The sequence below is a fragment of the Erithacus rubecula genome (genome assembly GCF_903797595.1).
Source record: "Erithacus rubecula genome assembly, chromosome: 10".
NCBI lineage: Eukaryota > Metazoa > Chordata > Aves > Passeriformes > Muscicapidae > Erithacus > Erithacus rubecula.
This window is the reverse complement of record NC_136662.1, coordinates 15,644,775-15,656,977: the sequence shown is the minus strand read 5'-3', so window position 1 is coordinate 15,656,977 and position 12,203 is coordinate 15,644,775. Positions and strand designations below refer to the sequence as shown.

The 12,203-nt window shown below is 36.6% G+C and overlaps 1 protein-coding gene across 3 annotated transcripts in view; it reads right to left on the bottom strand.

The window, feature by feature from the left end:
- ADGRL4 (adhesion G protein-coupled receptor L4) overlaps nt 1-12,203 on the bottom strand; it is a 129,608-nt gene that overhangs the window by 25,475 nt on the left and 91,930 nt on the right. For 2 of the 3 annotated variants that reach the window (XM_079314317.1, XM_079314316.1), the window contains 5 exons: nt 9,386-9,538; nt 3,252-3,407; nt 2,670-2,740; nt 768-941; nt 505-688 (listed from right to left, as the gene is read on the bottom strand). In XM_079314317.1, coding sequence (XP_079170443.1) covers nt 505-688; nt 768-941; nt 2,670-2,740; nt 3,252-3,407; nt 9,386-9,538 — 738 coding nt within the window. The remainder of the gene's footprint in view (nt 1-504; nt 689-767; nt 942-2,669; nt 2,741-3,251; nt 3,408-9,385; nt 9,539-12,203) is intronic. The other variant, XM_079314318.1, reaches the window with a different exon arrangement.

The window sequence follows — 12,203 nt, the reverse complement described above, 5'->3', positions numbered from 1 at the left end:
TTATCCTCCTGGGGAATTCCTCTTAAAATGAGAAATTCCTGTTGAGATAAAACTTCTCAAGGTAAAGCTCACTTGGTACAATCCTTATTCCAAGTTCATTTACAATAAATGCACTGAACCAAAAAGAGTAAGAAAAATCTGTAGAGAGGAAGTCCAAATTTCATTCCACTGGTGTTTTTTATACACATAAAGATGCATAGGATTATTTTGTGCTTATAAAATGAATCTAGAGTGTGAGAGTATGGCCATAATTAGACATTTAAAGAGAATATGAAAACAAGTTCCCACAGACTCTCAATTTATTTTTTTGTTCTGGACTCAAACGCGTAGTCTTTGAAAATTATGATACCTACACTGAAAGTCAGGTGTTAGTTACAAAAATCATACAAATTAACACCTGTGTCTTTCACATAACACCATTTCTAATCTTCATAATTATGCTGAAAAACTCCTCAGTTTAATGCACATCTGAAGTATATCTTAGTTTAATTTTCTCAATCTTACCTATGTCACTTGCATTAGCCTCCAGCTGGGCTGTCTTTTTGAAGCCCTGTGACAAGAGAAGTGTTGCCTGCTCTGCAGTGTGCAGCAGCTTAGTCAGGCTTTGCCTTTGGTTATCCACAGGTAGAGCTTCCCAGACAGTAATTTTGTCTTTTTGTAAAAGATTGTTCACAGTGTTGACCAAAACCTGTAAGTAAAAGCATGTGTTTGAGAAGAATCTTTGGAATAAGGGTCAACCCCACAAGCCCAAGGCTTGATCCACTCACGTTAATGGTGGTGTTGTGAAGGGCTTCATTGTCAGAGACAGAGTCACTCATGGTGTTCCAAGATGAAAAAGACAGTGCTTCAACATATGAAACCACTTCTACAGGTGAAAGAGGTCCCAAAGTACTTTTATTAATTTCTTGCAGCTTCTCCAGAGGTGTTTTCAAATGACTAATCTGAAAAATGCCAGAATTCATATCTTAATGAAACAAGCAAAGCCATATTTCTGCTCATGAAAATGAGCCCAATAGGCTGATTTCTGTTAATTAACATACTGGTTTATAAGACACTTGTATATAAACACCCCTACTCGATCAACAGATTTATTTATTTTTATTGTATTTATTGATAAATTGATTGATGTATTGATGGACAAATTATTGATAGTATACATTTAGTATAACCTTCACAAGCAACCAAAATTAAAAAAAATCATGTGCTGTGATTACAAATTTTTTCCCATACAGCAGCTACATTTTATTTATTCTGATGATTGAAAGTGAACTAGTAAATGTTTTGCAAAAACAATTAAGTATTAGTGATATGATTACTGTGCTTCTGTATTAATCTATTGACTTCTATAACTGAAGAGGTGGGAGCAGATGGGAAGCATTTGTATTTTTTTAGTTGTTTTTTCTCAAATGCAAATTATAAAGCATGTAGTTGAGCGAACTCTACTGCCTATTTCTCCTTCAGTGCTTCAGCTTACAAACTGCAAAATGCACTTCTGTAAAACAGCTAGTTTAAAAATATAGGCAGGAGAATGTGAGATGAAGATTAACCTTCCACATTTCAGTCTCATGGCTGAATAAGAGAAGAATTCTTACTTCACTATACTGGAATCTAATTAATAAAACACTCAGGATCTGATTTTGTATGATCTCTCTGCTCTTCAATAGTTTTATGGTGCTTGCTTTGTCTTTGACTGCAACTGAGCAGAACTAGAAAACAGGCTAAAAATCTGACAGTTATTTACAAGAAAGTATTTTGAATTATTGATTTAAATTTGAGTATATCTTTAAAAAAGACTCACTCTAAGATTCTGCTATAACATTTACCATGTTTCTGCACCTAAGTGTGATAAACAGGTATTATATTTGATATAATGTAATACATTGCAGGTAAACATAAAAAGTATGTTAATACAATATATATATAATACTAGGTTAAATAGGTTAAACAAAACTCTTTGAAATAATATCTTTTTGACTCTAGTAATTTAATCAAATTGCTTAATATCAAATGTAAACATATACAATTGCATTTAATTTATTTAAGCTTATGCTTAATTTATCCTTTAAAATTAGACAATACTGTAGAATAATGGATAGTGTATTCATTATTATAGTTTTAATTGGCTTCAGAAATCTCTGCAAAATAAAGTATTTTCTGGTGAAAAATACTCTGGCCTCAGAGTATTTGTTTGTATAAATCCTGTATCACTTTACACACTCGCGTCTGAGGAGTAAATAAACCAGCATACCAAGATGTTCTGGCTCCCTTTTCTATTTAGTCACTTGTTGACATTACTTTTGTAAGCTATCTTGCCTTCCCTCTGAACAAGCAAATAATTGCACATCAGTAAATGCAGCAGTGTGTAACTCCAGAAATTACAGAAACAGCTGAGTGATTACCACACTTCTGAATTTTTCATGCATCATGATTCACTTGGCTGGAAAGGGAACATGCAGATTCCCAGCAAGTTATTATCATGAGTAGAACATACAACCCAGTTCAAATAATTTGAAATTATGAAAAAAGCCCTCTGTAAACATGCTTAAGTTCAATTGTATGCTTCAAGCCTTTGTTTAAAACTGTTTAAGAACTATTATAATTGAAATAGGGGTTTCAAACAGAAACAATTAAAGGATTTGAAAATTAATCTACAAACCAATGCTACTTACTCTGGCTAAAGTTCTATTAATATGTTCAGCTATACAGTCTTTGAATAACTCACACTTGGCCTTTGGATTTTCTGTAAAAATAAAAAGAGAAACTAATTATACACTGCAGTTCAATCAATATTCAATACATACTAATTGCAAAAGCTCTTGCCTAGGTCATTGCCCAAACCACCAGCATTCTGAATTAATGCTCATAAAACACAGCATTCCATTCTCAAACTACAATCAGAAGTAGTTTATATTGGCCAAAGTTATAGCAGTGGATGGGAACAAGCTGTTTTATTCAGGTAGAGAGTTTGGTCTCTTTCATGGGACTTCTACAGGTGAAATAGAGACAGCTCGAATTTACAGAGAGGAGTGCAGATCTGACAACTGTGAGGAGGCAACCATTATTTCAAATGGATCTCATCACACTGCTTAGCAAAAACACATTTACAAGATTATTCCATTCTCAGGAATGCCACAGCCTTGCCTCTTTTTCATGTCTTGCTGATTAATCTAACTGAAGATAAATAGGCACTGGTGGGTTTCTCAGAAGATGTATCTCTATAATAACACATAAACCTTTATAATATCATGTACCTTGGCAGGAAGTGCCATCATTTGGCTTAAACTGCAATTTTCCTGTGGATGGTTGATAACCTTCCTTACAGGAGCAGATAAACCCTCCATCCACGTTTTCACATTTTGCATGATCTCCACAGGCAACAGTTCCTTCATTGCTGCACTCATCTACATCTGCAAATATCGTGAGAAATTGAATTTTTATTAAGTATTTACAGACTAACACCTTGCTGCTTTGTTGATAATAGCCCTGCATACTACAAGCAGTTTCACAATAAAATTTTATGTAATAAAAAAAAGCAAAACCAAACCCACAATCTCAATGGCAAAACCCCTGGCAATTATAATACTTAAGGATTAGAAAGATAAATCATCATTGATCGTATTTTTATACCACCACTTTTATTGCTATATAATACTACACTGCTTGTTTTAAAACAATATTAATTCTGTCATAACAAAATGGTTGGCGTGATGCAAACCCTCCAAAATCCATTTTTCAGAGATTAGACTAAATAGATTTTCTCAGCTCAGTTAGAAAAAGAAAAAAAAAACCACCAACTTGCAGACTTGTCTTTTAAGTTGCAACTTTAAAAAGACATAGCAAAAACTCACTCTGTCCATCTTGTTAATCTAAGAACTAAACTCTGTGCCCTTTAAAGTACTTAGAATATCCTTTTTTTTTTTTTTTTAAATCCACATTTACATTGCTTTTGGCTAAAATGTCTTTTGTGCTTCTAAATAACTTGCCATTAGGTAGACAAGTTCAGTAACTGGGTGGGGCATAACCCAAGAGTAAAACCAATGAATTCCAGTAAGGGAATCCATGAATTGAACAATTTAGGAGAGCTGGGTACAAAATCCCTGGCTGGAGTACTGATTATTTTGCATTATTTGGCTGGCTAAGGATAAAGATCAAATAACTCAATGGAGAAAGCAAACTGGGAACTATACCAAATAATTCTGGAAAATGAAGTAATGGACTGTGAAGTGTTGTGCTGGAAAGGAGAAAAAATGAAGAGCTTTGGGACAGGTATATCTGAAAAATAAAGTGGTACATGAGTGGGTTTAAAGTGACAGCCTGAGAACTGAACTGAAGGAAAGACAGTGCAGGGAATGGAGGAGAGAGGATGACAACTCCAATCAAGAGCTGGTATGATGCTTAATTTTGGAAGGAAATTGGTGAAAAAAAGAAGTGGCTAATTGATCAGTGGAGGAGAAGAGCTATCTGAATTCAAAGGCAGCTCTGCTCAGCCAGAAGGATGTTAAGAACAGACAAGCAGAAAGCAGGTATAGGGTGGCTGGAAATGCACTATTAGCTTATAAGAACTAGTTTCACATCCTGCTTTTGATACAAGAATCTTGGTGGTTTTCAAAGAGGAGCACAAAGAGGAGCAATAATGCATGTGAAATAAGGTTATTATTGAAAAATGGAAAGATAGACTGCATGTATATAGATATATGGAGGGAATGCAAAAAAGGATGCTGAAGGATGCTTGGGGGCAATCTGTCTATATGGACAGAGGTCTCCCTGGGACTTCAGGCTGAAGTCCCACCTCACTCCCATATATCTCTTTTTCTCAGTGACTCTGGTTTGCACCTCATATGTTGTGTTTTAAGCCTGAAGTCCAGAAGCTGCTGTGGAAAAGCAATTCAGACTCCTGCACAGACAGGAAGGAGATGTGGGGCTGGAGGTGCATTTGCCCTCCCCAGCACAGCCACCACTGACCTACAGGGAGAGCCACCAGAAAGCAATGTGTTTAAATGGTTTGGTGCCAGCATGGAAGTTTAAAGCAGGATTTTTATTTTCTGCATTAGAGCAATAGTTTATTTCCATATTTAATACCCCAAACTCCTAATGTTTCTCTTTCAGGAACTAAGCTTTGCATGATTTGTATTTGTATGGTTTCTGTGACCTCAGTATTCATAGTTATGGAGCTAACCACATGAACCAATCTGGCCAAAGGGAAGGAAAATAGCATGATATAGTGCTACACACAAGATATCTCATAATTAAATGCTGTCATTTAAAGACATAAGGCTAGAGTTCTTACTCTTGGCATTTAAATAACCTCTCACATCAGTAAATTATAAAGCTCTGTTTGAAACAGAGGGTGTGTGTCAGTGCCTTGTTGTGTGACTGTAAGACAGAGAGACTTTGAATGAATCGAAGTGGCAAGGGTGAAAATCATGACAAAGCCAGTTTGCCTAACAAGAAAACACATCACCCTTAAACCAAAGATTTCTTTGGCCTTGTCAGCTACATGTACATCTGAATAAGCCATTCATCATTTAATGCAGTGCTAAAATACCAGCAATTGACAACAATTTTTGCCATAACTATAAAACTATTTATAACCTATGAGTAAAAAGGTAATATTTGAATGCTGTTGAGAAAACTGTTACTAAGGATCAGGTTTCCATATCATTTACTGATACAAATGTTTCAAAATTGCCATGACACTTTTCTTTATCAGTAAATTAATCATTTGCTATTATTGGGCAGTCATGCAAATTCTTTTAGTAATTATGTCAGATATTAAGTGTAACGGAGATTTTAATGAGAAGACATGATTATCCAAACAACAACAGAAATTCAAGTGTTTTGGCACATCTCTGGAAACAGGACTGCTATTTAAAGTCTGACAGAGACACCCTGTTGAGTATATGCAAATAGACTTTCTGCTATTGAGTTGTCCATATGGAATGGGTCCACATCACGCTTATTTAATTTACTGTTTCCAGAAGAAAAAAACAACTCCTGGATGATAAAATTAAAAGAAAATATGCCTGATCTCGCAAGGTACTAATCAGCTTTGTATCCCTTTTCAATCCATGAGATTGTCAGGAGCAGCCAACAGTTTGTGACAGTTGCAAGATGCAGCTTTTAAGCTCCTGCTTTGAAATGCTGTGCACCGTAGCTGTAGGCTTTTGTTTCTCTATGTTTTGTAGTTATGCCTTTTTAACCAAATATGCAATTGTTGGACCACACATGGACAACAGCTTGTCAGTGTTTTCAGCAATCCAATTTTAGTGGAGCTGTGGGGTGGGGATCCCAAATTCTCTCCTTGATGTGCTGTGGGAGCAGGAGGGGGCTGCCAAGGCTTGTGTGAGCAGTCTTCAGAGACAGCATTCCTGAGCAAAGGGTGAAGAACAGCAGCTTTTTAAACACAAGAGCATTGGCCATAGCTCTGTAAAAAAAGCCCTGGCCTTCCAGTAAATATTCAAAACAAATCCTGGAGCAGCACTTTGAAGCTTTTATAATAGCTGCGATCAGAAAAATAATATCACCAACACCACTTAGGCTAGTGTGAAAATAGATTTATAACCTTTTATTTTATTTCTGTGCTTTGTCACTCCTCATTTACTGCAGCAGGCAAGGAAATTCCAATTAAATTAAAAGTACTGAGAGCAGTTATTATGCTCAGTCTTGCCAATTACAGGATTGTACCTGCATTGCTTTGATTCCTCACCAGCCAGTCAAGACAGCTTGATGTCTACATTATACCTTCTGCTTATTAGTAGCTTGCAAGTGATTGAAAAGTCCAGTTGCAAAGGACTAGATGTTCCCTCCCCGTGTCTCCACACTTTGGAAGGCAGCAGCACACACAAAGTAGAAATGAAAAGGGCTATGAATGGCAAAGGAAAAAGAAAAGTTAGCAATGTGGCCCAACGCCAGATTCCATCCACTGTGCAGCTCCCTTGTCATAGCAAAGGATGAGATGCAGAATGGGTGCCTTCCCAGTGCTCTCAGAAATACCTGAAGAGAACTAATAGCATGTTCCCAGAAAAGGCAGAGTGGTGAGGATGTCACTTTCATTTCACAGATGGCCATTTTAATGTTTTTACTCTGTTGACTGGGGTGAAAAAAGTAGGCTTATATTTCACTTTTTTTATCTGCAGCTCAACATTTGATAAATTGCCAAGTCTAAGGAAAAGTATGGCTTTTACACAAATCAAAAAATAGATTTTAATAGCTCACTTTCAGGACAGCAGAAAAATGTCTTCAGAAATGTCACATCTCTGCATTCTTATTTTTTTTTCTCCATTTCCTTTATCCTTCTCTTCTCTCTTTCCCTTCCTACTGCCCAGTTCCTCCTCTATCTGCATTTTTCTTTGTCATCTCTTGACCAATTCTACCTGATAACATGGGTGAAATACTTTTGACCCTCACCTCAATACTCAGCATTCTGACTGGATTAAGGGTGAACCGACATTTCTCAAAGCTGCTGTCCCAAGATTTCTTTTGATCTACTACCTTGGGGAACATTATCTCTTTTTACTTGGGAGCCTGTAGTGTCCAAAGAGGGAGCACACATGTACGTGCATGGATTTTGGAAGTGAATTGCAGACTCATGGGTTTGTACCACACTGGCACTAGTGGAAATTCAGGTAGGTTTGAGGACATAAACAAATAGGATTCATAGTGGCACACTCCCCAAAATTCAACCACTAGTTGTTCAATAGTTTTAAAGTTACTGCCATGTACATATATACATATATTAAAAAGAAGATTCAAGACTTTGCTGAATCTAAAAATATATTGTGGGGCCCTATAAACTTATGTAGGATGGATATCTGGTAGTTCTGTTCTGTGATTTGTACTTAATAACTTGCACTCTATTTACATTAAAATTTTGATATTTACTTCAGCAGTCAGTCTGAATGCACAAATGTCAGCTGCTTGTGTGCAAGTCATATCTCCTACCTGTAGCAGCAGAACCACTGGGTACAAAATATCTTATTATGGTTGCTCTGATGAATAAAGAACAAAATTAATTGTGGATCAAAAGGTTGTCGTTAGGACTCACATGTTGGTAAAGTAATTGGTACACTTGTTTAATGAGAAAAGGTGCCCACAGGTAATTTTTTAATTTCAGTGTGAGTTTTGAAAGCTCTTGGGTCCTCCATGTGGATTTTAAAGAAGAAGCTAAACTCTAGAAGAGGATAAAAAAGATCAATCTGCCCAGTAAAGAGAGAAAAAAAGATGAGAAATTATTAGGCTAATGGTAAGAAGTAATGGTTAGAAGTTGAAGTGACACAAAAAAGTCAGAGAGATAACTTTGAAGACAAACTTCTGAAGCTGAGGAAATATCATAATGTAAAAATCAAAACCTGGAGCAGAAATGGTGAGAATATTTACAGCTCAATGTGCTAACTGTCTCCATCCCAGCTAATTTAAGAATGATTCATAGCAGCTGGATAAAGCAGAGCACTTTTAGATGGATGTGAGCAATGGGCAAGAAATGTCGATTAGATCACTTTCTGGCTTAATATGCAACCACTCTGCTGATATTAAGAGCAGTGAGAAGAGGGGTTGTCAGCACTCACCAGCTCACAGGAGACATACCTAGACTGAGACACAGTCAGCATAAAGGTGTAAAGGGCAATAGATTTATTTCTCATTTTCCCATTCCCTGAGGACTTTGCAACATACAGAGAAAATTACCAGGAGTTTGAAAAAAGAGAAATAGTTACAGATCTTTCATTCAGAGGAAATCCTAAAGGATTGCATGGTTGTTCAGAAATAACATTTTTCCACAGAACTTTTCCTCCCCTGTAATCTTGAACATGTTCCATTCAACTGCTACAGAAACAGAAGCTAATGAATGGCACAGGAAGCAGGATAACCACTGATCTTGCTCTTTGCTTTTGATCAGACTTGAAAAATTACCAATAGTATCCTAACCAAGTTTCCAAACAAAAGATATTTGAAGTATACTTCTTCAAAGTTACGGAGAATTTTGTTGATCCAGATCTGAGTGTAGAATATTTTGTCACTTTTTTCCCAGAGAATGTGACCACTTTGCTCACAGATCAGTGATACTGTGGCATAAATGGGTGAATTGGTGATTTCTATGTTGCCTTAACTGTATATTTATTATGTAAATCTGTGACATGTGGACTTAAATCTATTGCAAGCAGAGTCAAGATTCAAGTGTCACTGCAAGCAATGGCAGCTGCTCTGTTGCCAGGAGAAGTGTGGACCTGAACTGGAATATTAGGCCTATTCCAGTCCAAAATGTGGGAATTTTATACCCAGACTCCAATTTTCACAAACATGAAAGCATTTTACTAGATATTTATAATTAAGAGAAGGAATAAGAGAAGAGTGACAATGTAAAGCTATCTGGCAGACAGTAATAACTTACCCATGCAGGAGGTTCCATCATTAGGAACAAAAATTTGTTGTCCATTGCTGGGTTTGAAGCCAGACATACATGTGCAGTAATAACTTCCCTCTGTGTTTGTGCAATTGGCATGCTCTCCACAAGGCTGAGTAGCATTTTCACACTCATTATCATCTGCAAGACACAAATTATGGAGAAATATATTTACATTTGATGATTGAAGAAAGCAATGCTGTATAAGCTTAATTTGGCTCTGCTATTTCACTTGTATTTCATTATAAGTCTTGAATGCTGAGCAGGCACTCTTGGTGTTTGTCTATATGGTTTTCCCATTGTCAAGGGTGTAATCAGGTGTTCAGTAGCACTCATCTGCCCTCATCCTGTATGAATCAACAAGAGAAACAGTCAGTGGGGTACTGAAATGAATGGTTTAATTGGATATACACTTGGAATAAAGGATTGAGACAAGTGCATGTTCTTCCATGGTTGTAACTGATAACATTTTATTCCTATCCAAAAATCTACAGGTAGAAGCTCACTCTTCTGTGGTATTTCTCAGCATTACTGGAAAACAGACTTACAAATTAATCCTACTACTGGCCTGAGTATTCAAGTACCTTGTTTTCTCTCAGTTTTCCCAAAGGTCTTAACAAAGAGATGAGCAAGATTCATGTATTAAACCTTGCCTCTTAGCAATTGCTCTGCAAGTCATAATTTTTGTACCTGCAAATTCACATGAACAATTTTACAGGGTTAATCCCAGGCCTCCAATGATTCAGTGAGAAGGAGTGATATACACATGTTTGAGACTCTCACCTCTGCAGAGCCTCAGCCATTATGAGCATGGGGATCCAGCAATCTTAATCAAAGGTCAAACAAAATCATAAACTCATGCTTTGAACTGCACAGTTGATCTGCAGTGACTCAATAAAACCATTTCCTCTCCAAAATCTTCCCAGGTTTCCTGTTGTCTACTGAGTAATTTTTGGACCAAATTTGAAAAAAATTTCAAAGGCTTCCTTATCCAGTCACACTACTTATCAAACTCACAAAGAAACACCCACAATACTGATACATCCATCTTTCCAAAAGCTGATTTCTTAAAGTACCCCAAAACTTTGGAACAAAAAAACCCAATGCAAGTCTCCCAAAGAAGGTGGGACTCTTGAGTGGAATTCTCTATTTCTACATCATGAGAAAAGAAAAGAGTTAAAGGCTTCCTGAAATGTACTGGGATTTTGTTCCTGTTCTCAAGTAAAAGGTAGTCACAATATGATGAATGACAGGAAAGAATTCATACAGGGAGAGAAATAATAATTTATTGCAGAAGAGAAATGATTTAGGAGCATGACAGGGAGAAGAAATATGATTTCAGAAAAGACACCCAAGGATGAGCTTTAGAAAGGTGCTCCTGCTTCCTGATGGTCAGAGTTCTCATAAGCTGTTTACAGAGATAGGATGCAGATAAGGGAGGTGTCACGTAAGCTGGGGCAGTGACAAGATTAAAGTGCAACAAGAGCCACAAAGCCTTGCAGGAATACATTTCTGGAATATAACTCAGTCACAATGCCCAGCATATCCAAACAGAACATGTCTTGAGATTTGAAGTCTGACATGATTTTGAATGTGACTCAGTTGACTCAGACATGCAAATATCAATTCAGAGCTGCAGTTTTCCTCAGGGGAATTTGGGTCAACAGTATCAAATGGATTATGCTCATTAAAACTAAAATGTAATGTAATTTAATGAGGCATCCAAGTATAAAAGCACTTTGCCAACACACGTCAACAATTTTTATTCTGCAGCCTTGGTATTCATGCGAATACAGCAGAGGATGTATATGATTTGGATCTTAAAGAATGCCAAAGTAAAACCTAATTAGCTTAAGTGGAATTATGATAGGGAGGAAAAAGTGTGATGTTGATCCCAGTTCAAAAAGAAAGCATGATAATATGAAAAATCTGGTTTGTCACGTAGCATTGCAGAGACCAGGTCCCAGAAAACTTTGCAAATCTTGATTACGAGTCCACTTCTAATGCAATTTTTGTGTGTCTGACTCCTTTGCAACCCAAATTTGCTCCCAGCAAATCCCAGACCCTAGCATTTAAGGACAACAAAAAAGGAGTGGACTATCTTATTATAGTTAATATTATAATACTATATAACTACCTTATAGCAAAATAAATTTGGTCTTGGGAAAATATTACAGGTTCTAGAGGAGTATGTGTTGACTTTGGAAAACTCATAGGATAGCAGTCTGGGAAGATGAGAAGCATCCTGATGATGGCAGGACTTGATATCAAGTAGAAGGAATAACAGAACTAGGGAATAGAAAGGTTACATGCAAGAACATTTATTTTTGGATTTTTTTTTTTCCCTAGGAGTTCAACCATAGTCCTCGATATCCTGCAATATTTCCTTTATCAGGTGGTCCAAAGGACTTAAAAACAGTATTAAAATGACTCACAGTGGTTATCAATAAATTCTCTACAATTATGCCTTGATAACTTCACTGGATTATTGGTATTTTTCCTCAATATTTATGATGTCTGCAAGGGGTGTAATGGTGACTGTATGGCCTTAGTAAGTTTGCTTATTGAGAGATCTTTCAGGTGATTACAGAAACATTTTGAACATGGAAGAACAGCATAACTTACATTGCAAACACGAGAATGAAAATTTTAAAGAGCTAAATTCATATGGAGCATTCTTTTCACTCTTCCCATGGTCTAAAGTAATACTGAGCAGATTGTGCTAGGGATAATTTACTGGACCACATCCTGCTTGCATTGAAATCAATGACATAAAAGTTACTGATATAGGTGGGCTATGGCAAAC